The sequence below is a fragment of the Arachis ipaensis genome, chromosome B02, assembly GCF_000816755.2.
Source record: "Arachis ipaensis cultivar K30076 chromosome B02, Araip1.1, whole genome shotgun sequence".
Lineage (NCBI taxonomy): Eukaryota > Viridiplantae > Streptophyta > Magnoliopsida > Fabales > Fabaceae > Arachis > Arachis ipaensis.
Window position 1 is genome coordinate 81,982,442 of NC_029786.2, and position 16,849 is coordinate 81,999,290.

Genomic DNA, 16,849 nt, shown 5'->3' on the forward strand with positions numbered 1-16,849 from the left:
TTTTTTCCTTTTTTTTTTCCTTTGGGTGCTTGGTATTTCAGCTAAGCGGCAACTCATTGGAAGAATTGGCACTAAATGGCAAGGATGCAATGATGATGATCAATGGTCATATGAAAGAAGCTAAATTTTCGAAAGTAGAATTTCTTCGCATGCAATGCCTTTATGACACACAACTTATTTGTTGGAATGATTTGCTTCAAATATTTCCCAATATAGTGACTCTTCAAGTAAGACAAAGTTCTATGCAAACATTGTTTCCTGTTGAAGAAAGTGCTCATTGCAGTACAAGGATTGCTCAACAAGTGAGGAAATTGGGGCTTTTTGAAATGGAGCATCTCAAACATATTTGGCACGAAGAATCTCTATCTGATCAACTTGCCACTCAAAATCTTGAGACTTTAAGTGTTATCGCTTGTCCTAATATGGCAAGCGTGGTGTCATCTTCAGTGTCATTCCAAAGTTTGAAAGAGTTGTATGTTGAAAACTGCAAGGGGATGACTCATTTGATAACATCCTCCGTTGCTAAAAGTTTAATGCAACTAGAAAAGTTAATAGTAATAAATTGTGAGATGATAATGGATGTTGTGAATGTTGATGAAGAAGGAGCAGAGGAAGATATCATATTTGAGAACTTGGAATACTTACAACTCTCTACTCTAATTAGTTTGAGAAGCTTTTGCTATGGGAAACATGCACTCATATTCCCGTCTTTGATACGGTTCATTGTCGAAGCATGTCCTCAAATTGAGGTTTTCTCACCAGGATCCATTATAGCACCATATCTGAGGACAGTTGAAGTGGAAAATCAAAGAAAGCAGTGGAAAGGTGATCTTAATACTACTATTGAACAATTATTCAAAGATAATCAGGTATGCAATAAATTTGAAACTATACCATTAACTTTATTTATATTTTCCCTCAAAGTTAAAATCCTCGTTGTTGCAAGTGTGTCATATGTAGCTAAAGGATCATAAAGTCTGCCAGTTATATACCCTTCATTTTTATTTATTTTTTATTTATTCCTTTTGCATTACTCTGAATCTCTGATTAAGTGGTAAGTAGGAAGAAGGCTACTAATCATGATCATGACTAATATATAGAGCATAGTCTTAATTAAAAAATTCATTAATTGTGATTTTTGCATCGCATACACTATCATTAGAAATTTGTAAAATTCTCATTCTTTTTATCTAACTATAAAATTTACATATATATGTAAGACAATTAGACTAGTTTAAATTTCCTTTCTATATATATCTTCTAACTTTCTGCTATTTAGTACGTTTATAGAGGCTTTAAATCAAAATAGTGAACTGATAAAAACCGTACAATAGAAATTACATACTAAGGACAGATATATATTTTGATTTTATTATGTTTTGTGAATAGGTAGTCTCACATTCTAATAAAAATTAAGGTCTTCTGCAAAGTCAAGCCCTCTATTTGCATGCAGTATGTATGTGCAAGTAAGTTTTTCTTTGAATCGCAACTTATTGAGAATACCATTTGGACACATTTCTCAGTTCATTAGCAAATTCTTGTTAGTATCTAGAGTATTTTGATTATCTTATAGTGGAATGTTTTTCTCACCCTTCAATTTCGAAAAGAACTATATTTTGACCGCACAACATGCACATATATTTTATACATTTATATAATAAATTAGAAAATGTTTTAGTTTTCTAACTCAATTATCTTAGAGAATTTGGATTCAAATCCAAACTCAATTGTAATAATATATAACATATTGGATTAATAGATGAGATGAACTCAGATAATTGGCCTTCTTAAATTTTCACTAACTAAAAAACTCAATAAAATAAACACAAACCCACAAAACCCTTCCAAAATTTCATTAATTTTATAAATTCTGAATTTTGTAATTTTTTTCTTATCTACTTAACTTAGTATTATTTTATTCTTTATGAATTGATTTTTTTTTTTGCTAAACAAAGACATTCAAATATTCTACAATTATTGCAATTTTTAATGTTTATTTTTCTAACTATAATTTTTTAATATTTTATAATTTAAGTATTCCAAATTTTTACAATTATAAATTATTTAGACAATTATTCTGTATCTGGTATGTTTAACCTCTGTCACTATTGTGAATATTACGTCCAAATTCATACATGAGATTTGACCATGATATATAACTATCTTTTTGTTATTTGACTATATCCAGATTTCTTTTGTAAGTTACTATATGTTGTTATTATTAAAAATTATCATACCCTTTTGAACTTATTAAGTTCACAAACTAATGGCTATGACTTTGGAAAAATGATTTGTTTGACAGTATTTGAATGGTGTTCATCATGCCTCGATCCCAATGAAGCTATGTCCATGTGAGTTTTTGTGATTTTTTTCTTTTTATTTTTTTAAAAGCTTACATAATTGCTTATATCTCCAATTTGTATTGATTAAAAATATTTTGTTGTGTGTTATGCAAGTTTTGACATGATTTTTGTGTTATTCTTTTGATACAAATGCTTTAAAGTTGTAAGACTCTTAAAAACAAGAGACTAAATTGAAGAAAATAAGGTATACTATTTAGTGTGGTGACTAATAATGCAATATACAAGGCTATATATAGATGCTAGAAGAATTAAAACAATAAATAAATAATATTCTACAATAAATATATAGATATGCTAAATAATTATAATTGATGCTAATTGATCCTAATTATATTCTAACATTTTCCCTCAAACTCAAGTGGAAACTAAGGATACCATTTTGAGTTTGGACACTAGAGTCCGAAAACGAGTAGAATGATGAGCCTTCGTGAAGATATCAGCAGTCTGGTCCAAAGTCCCAATAGCTACGAGACGAACAGCATCAATAAGGAGACGTTATCGGACAAAGTGACAATCAATCTCAATATTTTGGTGCGTTCATAAAAAATGTCATTATGGGCAATCTGAATAGCATTGGTATTGTCACAATAAACATCAATTGGGGACGACTGAGGGGCATCCAAGTTTTCGAAAAGCCAACGAATCGAGACAACCTCAGCAGTGGTGTCAGCGAGAGCACAGTATTCAGTTTCGATGCTTGATCGAGCAGTGAACGTTTACTTCTTGGCTCGCCAGGAAATAAGAGTCACCAAGAAACAAACAATAACCAGTAATAGAACGACTATCAATGGAATCACCGGCTCAATCAACACCTGAGTACACTTGAAGGGTTAAAGATGAATGGGCAGAAAAATAAAGGCCATGAAACAGAGTGCCTTTGATGTAGCAAAGAATGCGAAAAACTGCCACATAATGAGTAGTAGGAGAAGATGACAAGAACTGACTAATAACATGAACTAGATAGACAATGTCTGGTCGTGTGACAGTGAAGTAAACGGGACTTCTAACTAACTATCGATAAAGAGTATAATTATCCAAAACAGTGCCATCCATAAGAGTAAACCGAACATTAAGCTCAAGAGGAGTAGACTCAGTGTGACAATCGGTAATGTCGGCTCGAGTAAGAATATCAGAAGCATACTTAGCTTGGGAGAGATAGATACTGTCATAAGAGGATATAACTTCAAGGCCAAGAAAATAACTGAGAGAACTAAGATCTTTCATCTCAAAAGTTTAGTGAAGGGATGCTTTAAGATCAATGATACCATCAACATCATCTCCAGCTAGATCATGTCATCAATATACAAAAGTAGAAGAACAACTCTACGTTCACTTTTACGAATAAAGAGAGCATTCTCATGAAGGTTGCAAGTAAAACCGAGATTGCATATAGTGATACTAAACTTTTCAAACCATTCACGAGGAGCTTGCTTAAGACCATAAACTATCTTATAAAGAAGACAAACTTTGATAGAAGGAGAAGGATATCTCGGAGCTAGTTTCATATAGACCTTCTTTTTTAATTCCCCATTAAGAAAAGCATTCTTCATATCCATCTAATTGAGAGACCATTTTTTTACCGCAATAATAGCAACGAGAGCATAAACAGAAGTGAGATGAGCAACAGGAGCAAAAGTTTCTTCATAATCAATACCATACTCTTACATACATCCTTGAGCAACCAATCATGCCTTATAATGGTCAATAGAACCATCAGAGCAAGTCTTGATCTTGTATACCCATCTACTACCCACAATTTCTTTATCAAAAGGAGGATCAACCAAGTCCCAAGTGTGTGCTTTTTCTAATGCTTGGACTTCTTCCTGCATTGCTTGATGCCAATTAAGATTGATGCAGGCTTCTCAGAATGACTCAAGTTCATAGTGACAAAGAATAGTAGAAAAACAATGATAATAAAAAAAGATGACGAGGTGAATTTCTTACTCTAGAAAAACGAGTGGAGGGATGAGGCATGGTAGCAAGGGCAAGATCATCGTCCGGTATGGAATTATCAGGAGGTGGAGAAGCCGAAAGAATGAGAGGCTCGAGAGGATGACTTGACATAAAACCTGTATAATCATCGCTAGGAAAAAGATCAATATTAGGGTTAGTGAAAAACGGTGACTGAGTACAGGGAATGGACACAAATGAGGAGAAATTAGAGAACATGTGATACTCCCAAAATACAACATGATGAGATATACGAATACGTCGAGAGATAGGATCCCAACAACGGTAACCCTTGTGTTCAATGCCTTAACCAAGGAAACAACACATGCGATCCCGAGGTTCAAGTTTATTATGTTCATAGGGATGAAGAAGAACAAAACAGACACAACCAAAAACTCAGAGAGTTGTAATCTAGAGAAGTATGATAAAGACACTCAAAGGGAGTAATGTTAACAAGAACAGAAGAAGGAAGTCTATTGATAACATGGACAACAGAGAGAACAGCTTCACCCCAAATATGCTCAAGACACGAAGAAGAAATAAGCATTACACGAACATAGTCAAGAATGTGACGGTGTTTGCATTCAGCCTGTCCATTTTGTTGAAATGTACTAGAGTAAGAAAACTCAAACAAAGTACCTTGTTTAGCAAGAAAATTTAAAAGTTTGGAGTTACGGTATTCCATAGTATTACCGCGACGAAAAAGTTTAATGACATTGGAAAACTGAGTTTTAATCATAGTGGCAAAGTTAATATAAATCTGAGGCAGCTTATGTCGATTAGTCATAAAATAAACCCAAGTAAAACGTAAATAATCATCAATAAAAGCGACAAAGTATCGAACTCCTCCCATAGAAACCGTGGGAGCGGGCCCCAAACATTAGAGTGAATAAGACCAAAAGGAGAGCAAGCAAGCAATGAATTATTATAAAAAGTTAAAGCCGGTTGTTTTGCAGTTTGACAAGAGATGCAATAAAAAAACTCATTATTAACTTGACCTAAAACACCCTTAGACATAAGAGGATGCAAATTTTTTTAAGGAGCTATGGGCAAGACGGCGGTGCCATAAGTGAAGAATAGACAGAAAAAAAAAACACAAAGATTTGACGTAGAAGGAACTTGAAGATTCTCAAGCTCAAACAATCTTCCGACCTTACATCCAGTCCCGATGATCTGTCCCGTCTGATGATCCTGCACACGACAACCAAAATAAAAAAATTGACATCAAAATCGAGATCAACAAGTTGACCAACAAAGATAAGATTAAACTTTAATTTTAGAGTAAAATAAGTATCAGGGAGATTAAGATTTTACTGTGAAATTGGTGTGCGTGTACGCAAAACCCACACTATTTCGTACAACAGCAGCAGTACCAGCAAGTGCACTGGGTTGTCCAAGTAACACCTGAGTGAGTCAAGGTCGATCCCACGAGAATTGTGGCTTGAAGCAAGCTTATGGTTGTCTTGCATGTCTTAGTCAGGCGGAATCAGAAGGAGTTGGTTGTGAAACTATGAAAACATATAACTAATAAAGATATCAAATGGGAATAGAGTTGAGAGTTGGAGTTGCTTTGTTTTTCTGAAGTAACTCTGGTACTACCGTCTTCTTTGCTTGTGAATGATCTTCTTCTATGGCAGGCTGTAAGTGATCAAAGCCATTCCAATGGTCTTTGATCTCCTCTGCTACAAAAAGAACGCCAGGGCCCTTGGTATTCAATCCAATAGAGGATGAAGTGCATAGCAATCCATTCTCTTGGCGATCCTACTAAAAACTCCACAGACAAGGTAGAATCTTTCGAATTAGAGAACGCTGCTTCTTGGATCTAGCCTATACCACGAAGACCTTAATCTCCCCGGAGATCGGCTGAACTGATGTCTCGAGAAGTCCCCAATGAAATCGTGGATTAACCGTCTGAGAGATGTAAATCCATAGCTGTTGGCTCGTGCTTTCCAGCCAAGTATTCACACGAACCCAAGTAGACACGAGTGTTTGTCAGGCACGCTCGTCTTAATGTGATGAATATAGCTAATTTGTCAGATCGTCCTGTTCATCACGATGAAGATCGGGATATACATCTTAGAGATAGATCAGACACGGATCGAAGAAGAAGAAATAGTACTTTAATTAATTCATAGGACTCAACAAGGCTCCTCCCCTCAACCTAGGAGGTTTAGAAACTCATACTCAAAATAAAACAAAGATAAAAATGTGTATGGAGCTCTCCTGAATCGGAGAGTTCTGAAAAGTGGTCTAAAAGACTCTGAATTACATAAAGTTAATCCTTTAAATACTAAACAGATGACTAGTAAGGGTAAAACAGTCTATTTAGTGCTAAAATCTACTTCTGGAGCCCACTTGGTGAGTGTTTAGGATGAGCTTTGATGAAATCCATGTGCATTAAGGTCTCTTAGGCGTGGGATGCCAGCCAGGGGTCCTTTCTGGGCCTTTGGACGTTGGGCTCTACTCTTTGGGCACTGGACGTCTAGAAGGGAGCAGGTAGCTGGCATTGGACGCCAGTTTTGGGTCTTCTAATCTGAAGCAAAGTATAGACTATTATATATTGCTGGAAAACTCTGGTAGTTAGCTTTTCATAGCTGTTGAGAGCGCTCTGTTTGGACTTCTGTAGCTCCAAAAAAGCTCTTTCAAATGTAGGCAGGTCAGATCTGGATAGCATCTGCAGTGTTTTCTCTGTCTCTGAATCAGACTTCTGCTCCAGCTCCTCAATTTCAACCAGAAAATACCTGAAATTGCCCAAAAATACAAAAACTCATAGTAGAATCCAAAAATGTGATTTTAACACTAAAACCTATAAAAACTTAATAAAAACTAAATAAAAACTACTAAAAACTATATGAAAATGATGTCAAAAAGCGTATAAAATATCCACTCATCAGAAATAAAACCCTTATATTGACAGAAGGTGTATTTGTAGTAGTAGACAAATTTGAAAAAAAGATGATACAAAGGAGACATGTGCTTAAAACGACCAAAATCAAAATGCCATTTATAATCTCTAGAGGTGTGGAAAGAGCAGCGGAGAATGAAAGAAGTTACTTAAGAAGAGACTCAATATCGGATGGAGAGACAGAAGGTAGGTTGAGATAAGCAAAGTTGGTGGATTCATTAGCAGCAGCAACAACAGTAGAAGCAGGCATATTCTTAGAGTAGTTTGGACAAGAATGATACTTATTCTGATCTGAATGTGGTGGGTGAGTAGGACAGATAGTAATCAAGTGTCTTAAGACCTTGCAATAATGGCAACACAATTTTGGACAATTGGAGCCAAAGTGACCTTTCTGTTTGCATTTTCAGACATTTAATAGAAGGACAATTTGAAAAAAGGTGCCCAGAACGGTTACGGTTTTCACAAAATTTATCCTTTCTGTCTGTGACAACAAAGGCAGTCTCACTCATAGAGTGAGTCAATCCTAGGCGTGTTTCTTCAGACTTAATATGATTAAGGGCATCTTCAAGACAGGATTCTGATGAAGAAGAGAAGCTCTAACCGGCTCGTAGTCATTAGTAAGTGCCATAAGAAACTATATGAGACGTGTTTAATTGCGATAATCCTCATATGCCTTAGCATCAGTTGAATCTTTAAGAACAGGCTCATAAGAGATCAATTGATCGCAAATAATTTTTATCTGAGCAAGAAAATCAAAAATTGCTTGTCCACATTCTTGCTTAAGGCTATGAAGCTCCTTTAGCAGGTGGTACTGATGGGAGAGGTCAGAAATGGTGTAACGTTTTGCCAAATAATCTCATACTTCTTTAGCAGTTTCAAAATGTCCAAACTGTAAATTAATGTCTGGAGTAAAGGTGTTGCAAAACCAAGTGACAATTTGATATTTTTACTATTCTAATCTTTCAATTTCTCTACAAAGTATTTCTCAACATCCTCCTTAAATTTGGAGGTCCCATCTTTTGATTGTTCAGTCACAGTTGGCTTAATAGGACAAACAACATCACTAGTCACATAGCACCATAACTTGCACACTTTAAGAAATCTTCTCATAACTTTAACCCAATGAACATAGTTAAAGCCATTGAGAATAACAGGAATAGGCTGAAAAACATCTAATTTTTCTATAGAGACAAAGAAAGGAAAGAAACTGCAATATTAGAGAAAAAACGAGGAAGCAGAAGAAAAAATCGGAAAGATCTCACAAAAAAAATCTTAGGAGGGGTCCTACTATCTGCGACGTCAGCAGACACGTCAACGAGTGGCTTGGCATGCGGGTCAAACCATCGGGTCGGGCCGAGTGACACGCGGGTTGGAATGTGGGTTGGTGGGAGGCGTTGATGCTTGACACATGTGAGGCTCCTGGATCATTGATCATTGCCGCAGATCCAACGGTGCTAGAAGCGTCTAGAGAGAGAAAAACCATGGAAGCGAACAATGACCTTGTAGCGGTGCGTCCAGCAGTATTCGGAGACAGGGCTGGGCGTTGTGTACTTTGAACGATGAGACGAAGACAATGGTATGGTTAGTGACGAAGGAAAATGTCAAGAAAGTGAGTGAAAATAAGAACAGAATACTGTCGGAAGAGAAAAAAAAAGAATTATAAACTAATTTTCATGAAGAGAAAAAGAAAACAGGTTCTAATAATATGTTAGAAACAAGAGACTAAACTGAAGAAAGTAAGGTCTATTATTTAGTGTGGTGACCAATGATACAATATACGAGGCTATATATAGATGCTAGACGAATCAAAGTAATAAAGAAATAATATCCTATAATAACAGATATACTAAATAATTATAATTGATGCTAATTAATCTAATTGATCCTAATTATACTCTAACAAATACTATTTTTGTGAAGAATGGAAAATAATCTTACTGCTTATCCATTCTCAGAAATTGTCTTTATGCCATTATTATTTACTTAGAACTATCTGAAAGTGTACGGGTATCACATGTGAAGGATATCTTTCTTGATTTAAAACATGATTCTTTTATTTAGTATCTATTAATACTTAGCTTTTTTCCTTTCTTTTGTATTATCGATAACATGTCCTCTAAGTGTGAGAGATCTTCAGGTGCCAGAGATAGTAAATTTTGTCCCAAACCTAGATGTCTTTAAATATGTTACTGATAAAGAATATAGGCACAATTTGCACACTTGGGAATTTTCGCTCTTTGGAAATAAGAGCTTACATTTCTGTCCTTGGGGTTCTTTGCAAGATGTTTACAAATTTCAAAGCTTAGTTTATTGTTATTAGGATATCTAAACAATCTGGATCTTTTTCTCAAATGCAATCATTAGGTGAAACTGCAAATTCATTAGTTCCACCAAAAAAAAAAAAAAAAAAAAACTGAATTATAAATTACTCAAACTTATAAAGAAGAAATAATATTTAATTTTAGAATGTTTTGTATTCTGCAATTGTCATTGATACATTTCTCTTTTCACCTAATAATAATAAATTTATCATATCAAATGATCTTTATTTAGATACATATATTTTTTTCATAAAAATTGACCAGAAACTCAAAGTAATTGAATTGTTCCATCCCAGGTTGAGCAGTCTTTGTGTCTTGACTGTATGAGTGTATTGTCTGAAAAGCTTCTTGATAAGGAGATTGAAGATGTTAACAGGGACATTGAAGCATATGATTCCTGTTTTAAATTTTTTGTGGGAAAAGCTAGAGATGTTCTCAGTGAGGCTGACTTTCTTATGGAGAAATTGAAGGTGGTCATCATGTTTACTATTTCTATTGTGTTTATTGGTGGTAATAATTGTCAACATAAATCCAAATAATAAAGAATAATTGCTGCCAGTGCATGTTTGCATGATATATTGGCTGATTATGCAGTAATACTCTAGCTCATTACAATTTGTCATCAATTCTAATTTATTTTTAGTCCACATTATTTATAAGATTTTGTTACTTTTGTTTTAACAATAGCTTATAAGTGTTGTCTGCTTTATAATAAAGTTAAAATTAATAAATTAGTGGCCTCTACTTTTGAAGGAAGTATTTTTTTTTTCTTTTAACTCTATTTCCATAATATATAGATTGTTGTGACGGAACTGATAAAAATAATGGTAAAGTAGCATACCCAAATAGTGAAGCATGTTGAATTTACTCTTTATTAACGGTGAAGTGTTGTGATTAAAATTGAACTTTTTATTTTATTTTAAATCAACTTTAAAATTCTGATCTTTTGGTATGTGCATAAAAGGAAAAAAAGGGAATAAAGGGGGAAAAAAAAGAACTTTTGATCCTTTTGTTATAAAATTTTTTGTTCTTGGTTGTTGTTCATGTCCGCAATACAGAAGTGGTTTAATGACGTTCATTTGGCTGAAGTCTCTCACAAATGTGAGGATGCTCTGAATCTATTGACAAAGGTCTATGATTGTGAAGTAACTTCATCATAATTTCATGTAATTCATGATTAATTCAAGCAATTGTAAATAGTATACAATTCTTTGATATTTGCATATAATGGAGATTGTAAACCAGGGTTTCATGAGATTCGAAATATCCATGTTGTATATTAATACTCCGGTTATTGATCTAATTTTGTTATAATAAAATACAATGTGTTACATATAAAATCTAAAAAGAAAAAACATCCAAAACATAAGAAAAATAAATATTCAAAAACATATAAAAAAGCTACATCCGAGACCTAAGAGAATGACACATTCAAAATTAGTAAAAAAAAAATCATCCAAAACCTACAAGAAGAAGATAAAAAAAAAAGATTTGGCAAAGAAAGTGATCGAAACGTCGAAGGATTGGGCGGCAGCACGACGAGATGATTTGGTGAGAGAGGCGGCAGCGGTGCAACAAGAGGAGTTAGAGGAGGAAGGCACGGCATTCGGCGAGTGAATTTGCAGGAGAAGGCACAATCAGTACAGCAATAAGAGGATTCGGAGGGGTAGAGTAGCGATGTCGTGGCGACTACGACAGAGTCAAGGCGGTTGGGATCACACTAACAGAGGAGGCACAGGCGCTGAGGAAGCAGAGGAGAGCAAACACTGACAGAGCAAACACTAGTGATGAGAATGACGAGTGATGATCAGCAATAAGAGAGGTGAGAAAGGTGAAGTGAAAAGGCGCGTGTTTTTTTAGCGGAAACCTAGTTTTTTAAAATTTAAAAACTAGATTTTTTGAAAAGTTAGCTACCTATACTTTTTCTATCTTTTCATCCTTTTTATTTTTTTTCCATCTTTCTAATACTATAATTTCACCCATACCACCAACCATCCGCCACCACTACTGTCGCCCGCCACCTTATTGCTGTCGTCACCGGTCAGCCACCCTCAACCCTAAATTCTAAATTTTAAATCCAAAATTATAAACTCTAAATCCTAAATTTAATGCCTGAAATTAGTTTTATTTTTTCACTTTCAAATTTTTTTTTATTTTAATTTTGGATGTTTTGATTGTCTAGTTTTGAATTTTTTTTAGAAGTTCTTTCTTTTCCATCTAATTATTATCTGATTTTCAAGTTTTTGGCTGAATTAATGTGGACTTCTTAGGGTGTGTTTGGATTTGCGTTGGGGAAGAGAGAAGCTCGTTTGAGTTTCTTGAAAGCTTCATCTTTATGTTTGGCAATATTTTTATGCTGTAAACGCAGAAGTGATTTTTGCTTTCAACCCAGGTTTACCAAAAGCTAAAAATTCTAGCTTTTCCGTTCACCTTTTCACGTTAGATTGAACCTTAGGTTCTATGTACCAATTATGTCCTTCATTATTCATATGTTTATTTTTTTTATAGTACTTTTTTCTAATACTCTCTTATGTATATTATTATTTTTTATAAAATTTCTGTTTTTTTATATGAGTTCTTTTACTGTTATTGTTATTTCTTTTTTGTATGGAATATTTTTTTTTACTTTGTATTATAATTCTATTAATCCTATTAGAATACTAAAAAATATTGAGAGTACTAAAAAAATATTAAAATTTATTTAAATATTTAAAATAAAATTATAAGATAACATAAAATAATTATTTAAATTCATGTCCTTTTTTGTAATTTTTTATCTAAAAGTGATTTTGAATAATGTAATCCAAACAATATTTAGTTTACTATAATCCATTTTGAATAAGAATTACCAAACATAAACCACGTTAATACTAACTCACTTTTGATCAAAATCAATTCTACAAAATCAATTTTATACAAAACTCTCAGTTTGCAAACCGTAATCCAAACACACACTTAATCTTTTTCCTCTCCAAATAACCCTCTATGTGAAATGTCCCCTATGCAACACACGGTGAACTTGGTTCAACATAAGAACAATGATCATAATATGGACTACAAACTATGTTATCTGAATCCGATATATCATGCAATAAAAGGGACTCTTCACATTAAGTAATTGGCGGCTTCACCAAATATAGGCTTTAATAACTCCAAATAAGTAGCGATGCTTTGTGTGTTTGGAATGCCTGATATTTCAGGTATGATAAGATTTGCAAGTAATTTTCTTAATTTTCCTACAAGACAAAGAAACATGTGTTATAGCACTACCAATAACTCAAGTTATTATCCAAATACAAAACAATTCTGCAAAAATTTTCAGTAAAGCTCAAATTGATGTCCAAATTTAATTGTAAAATAAATAACATGTTTATCATAAAAGATATATAGTTAGGATCCTAATTAAGAATGATATAAATTTCATATAATTTCAACACACCACATCACATCACATGCATCATGTTATTTCCCAACACATTTTCTTACTTCGTGTTGTTTGATGCCTACCATAAAAAATGATGTCATTTTGTGAAATTTAACCATGCATATTAGCATGAGTCAAATGACATGATGAAAATAAAAAATTGAATTAGGGAACAACTTGATTGAATACATATTATCCACCTTTAATTTATTAATTGTCACTTGGGTAAAATGACAGAAATATTTATTTTAATTTTTTTTTCTTTTGGCAAGTTATTTGCATTGCTCTTAATATTCGTATGCCACTAACAGTTGAAGAACTTCCACGTCTTTCTTCATTTTTGTGTAAGGAATCTAATTAGATAAGATAAAGTAGCTGAATTGTGTTGCTAAATATTCATAAGAAAACTATATTGATAATATTTATATGAGAATTATGAACTTCACTATTTTTATTTAGTGTAGCTGTCATTTTTTTCTTAAAGTCAAATAATATAGTAACTTAATGTCATTTCTCTTTGATTATCTTATGGTAATCATTAATTACGTGAAAGAAAAATCACTCATTATGTAACAAAAAGTATTTTGGAAACTCTGAAGATAAATAATATATCGTGTTAGAGAATTGGAGATATTTTTATTCTTTGCTGTTGTATATATTCACAGGATAATTAATGGAATATAAACTTCTATAGGTCCTAACCTGTATTGTCTTTTTTATTCATCAGGTATTTCCAAACTTGAATGCTTTAATAGTGAACAATAATGATGTTGAGGTTATATTACAAAGCATGTATTCACATACAAGACCAATACAAGAACCTTGAACATCTTAGAGTTTCCGAATTTGATATTGAAGTCATCACATTTCCATATTGGTTTTTGGAAAATGCGCAGAATTTGGAATCATTAACTGTTGAATAATGGAGTTCTTTTACATAAATATTTCAAGATCATAGAGTTTCTAGTGAAGAAGGACAAGTCATAACTAGCACATGAATAAGAGGAAAATGCTACTTGTACAACAAAATTAAGCCTTTTACGTTTTCTCTCTCTTTGTAACACGGTTTTTTTCTTTCTTCTATTCTGCTACAATATTTCAATTTGTATCTACAGAAAAAAAAGAATTCAAAGTCAGTGCTGTTGAGTTAAGAAATTAACTAAATTAAATCAATTAGTGATGACAAACATTATTTTTGGGCAAAATAAATAATTAGTGTTGATTATTTATATCTTCTTGTTAACTAATTGTTTATTGTTACAGGCCAAATGTTAATAGGCCAAATGTTAATAGCCCAAATGGAATAGAAAGCAATCAGCAAGGATATTGGGCTGAAAGCAAAATTAAGAGCCCAAGGAAAAGCAAAGAAAGAAGCCAAAGAAATCAAATCGGGCCATGCTTACCAATACTCGAACCAAGCCTGATCTGGTTTCAGAAATGCAAATCCCTCTCTTTTGCTTAACCAAAAGCAACGTTCATCTCTCTCTGACCAAGTCAAATCAACTTCAGAAAAGTAAGAAAGAGAAAGAGAGAGAGCTTCTTCACCAAGATAGTCATCAAAGAAGCAAGAAAGAGAAACTAAGCTTGAAAGGCAGAAATCATCTCAACAAATCCAAACCAAATCAAGCTTAAGTTATAGGTAAATATTTTCCTCATACATGCAACTCGGTTACATCTCTTCTTCCCAACCCTCTGCTCTATCCGAAATGGGATACAAGGAAAAGAGGATTTCTGTTCTTCCCTGTTGTGTATCTACGGTCTTAAACAAGACTTGGGGACCAAGTTGGTTTTCAAGGGCTCAGATCAAGTTGACCATGAGAAGATCTCTATGGTTGCTGCTTTATGGCTTTTGGTCAAGATGAAGAAGTCAGAAAGAAAGTTTCTACTCTGAGGATTAAGGAGAAAAAGTGATTCTGTGGGTTGGTGAAGCTCAAGGCTCAAGGTGTTGACCTTGGAAGAAGAACCAAGCAACATGCAAGGAGATAAAAGGAGCTTGCTGTTCATTCAGAAGGCAAGGAGAGAAAACCAGAGTGTGAGAACAGTGTTCTGTTAAGAAGTTCCTCTGCTTGGATAATGCTTTCTTTCAAAGGAGCATTCGGCCAATACTGAAGAACTGCATCTGAGGTTTGCAAATCTGGTTTTGCGCATAGCAAAGAGGCTGCTGATGAAGTCAATCTCCTTCATGTTTTACTGATTGTAATGTGCTTTTCTAAGTTTATCTTTCTGTAATTTCTTGAGAGAAAAGGCATTGTGAGAAAGATTATGAAAAAACCATGAGTGGAAAAAGGCTGAGAGAAACACTTGAGAGAGAAGCCTAGAGTTTATTTCAGATTTCTATAGGTTGATTAAGTGTCTTGTATCTTGTACCTGTTGGGTATCCCTTTCTTAGTTGGGTTAGCATTAAGAGTGAATAGTTAGGTATTAGCATAGCCAATGTCAAGTTAGGTTAGAACTTGAGTGTGAGAGGATTGGGTCAATCCTGTGAAATGGGTGTATGTAATACAGTTAACTATAGTAAAATTCTTCCATAGTTGTGGAGGAGACTGGATGTAGGTTGCATAGCACAAGGCAACCGAACCAGGATACATGCTGGTGTTAGTTTTTCTCTTTTCTGCTGAGTTCTGTTTTCTGATATTCATGAGACAAAATAAATTGTCTCATAAATTTCCGCTGCTGAGTTCAAACAGAACTTGAATTGAAAGTTCATTTTAAAAGGGTAATAAAAGCAACTTAAAAGGAATGCATAGATTCAACCCCCCTTCTCTAAACCTACCACAACCTTCAAGTGCATTTAGAAAAAAATTAATCCCTTACTTATTGTACCTTTGATAAAATATAGGATCTGTTTTGCAACTTTCTAGTGATGAATGGTCGAATATAATTATATACACAAACTAAAATATTTTCAATTGTAGTTTCTTTTTTAATTGTAACACATCTAAAATTATTAAGTTATATAAAAAATATTTTTAAAACACATCCAAAATTATAAATCTAAAATTTAAATTTAAACATTAAAAAATAATTGTAACACATCAAAATTATGAAGTTATACAGAAAATATTTTTGAAACACATCCAAAATCATAAGTCTAAAATTTAAATTTAAACATTAAAAAACTATTGTAACACATCTAAAATTATGAAGTTATACAGAAAATATTTTTGAAACACTTCCAAAATACAGAAATTGCACATGCAAAAATAATTTAACATTGCAATATATATGAAAAATCTCTTCGGGTCATCTTATTCGATTTTTTATTTCAAAAAAAATAAAAAATTTATACAGAATGATAAAAAAAAGTAATGGTGTCAGAAACCCATCCAAACCTTAGGTAAGTTTTCGGCGTGGATGAATGGCGACGTTGATGCGGACGAACGGTGACGAGGAGGAGGAAGGCGGTGATGAAGATGAGTGTTAACGAAGGGGAATGTGGCGTTGTGAATGAGAACCGAGAAGGAAGAAGGCAGCGTTGAGGATGAGCGCGGAAGAGGAAGGTAGCGCGGATGAACGACGGCGGAGGATGACTTCTCGATGTGCGCCTCTGAGTTTTTCATGTGCGCCTCTGGGTTTCGATGTGGGGCAAACGTTACTTCTATGCTTCTTTGAGTGTTTTGTACGGATTTAGTTAATAATTAGATGGTTTAAAGTTTATTTTATAATTTTAAAATTAAAATTTTGAATTTTGAATAATTTGATTTTTAGATATGTATTTAAATTATAATATATTAATAATTAAATATATTAAATCTGAAACAGAAATTTAAAATTTAAAATTTTAATTTTAATTTTATTTAGTTTATATTTTAAATGTGTATTTAATTTTAAAAACACATTAAATCTATTTATAATTTTTAGATGTATTTATTTTAATTTTTTTAAA

General features: G+C 33.3%; 1 protein-coding gene across 2 annotated transcripts in view; it reads left to right on the forward strand.

Annotated features, from left to right (window-relative positions):
• LOC107625538 overlaps positions 1–10,198 on the forward strand; it is a 36,150-nt gene extending 25,952 nt beyond the window's left edge. The window contains exons 10-13 of one of the 2 annotated variants that reach the window (XM_016328190.2): positions 42–869; positions 1,390–1,466; positions 2,303–2,351; positions 9,836–10,198. In XM_016328190.2, coding sequence (XP_016183676.2) covers positions 42–869; positions 1,390–1,416 — 855 coding nt within the window. In that variant the 3' untranslated portion in view covers positions 1,417–1,466; positions 2,303–2,351; positions 9,836–10,198. The remainder of the gene's footprint in view (positions 1–41; positions 870–1,389; positions 1,467–2,302; positions 2,352–9,835) is intronic. The other variant, XM_021116037.1, reaches the window with a different exon arrangement.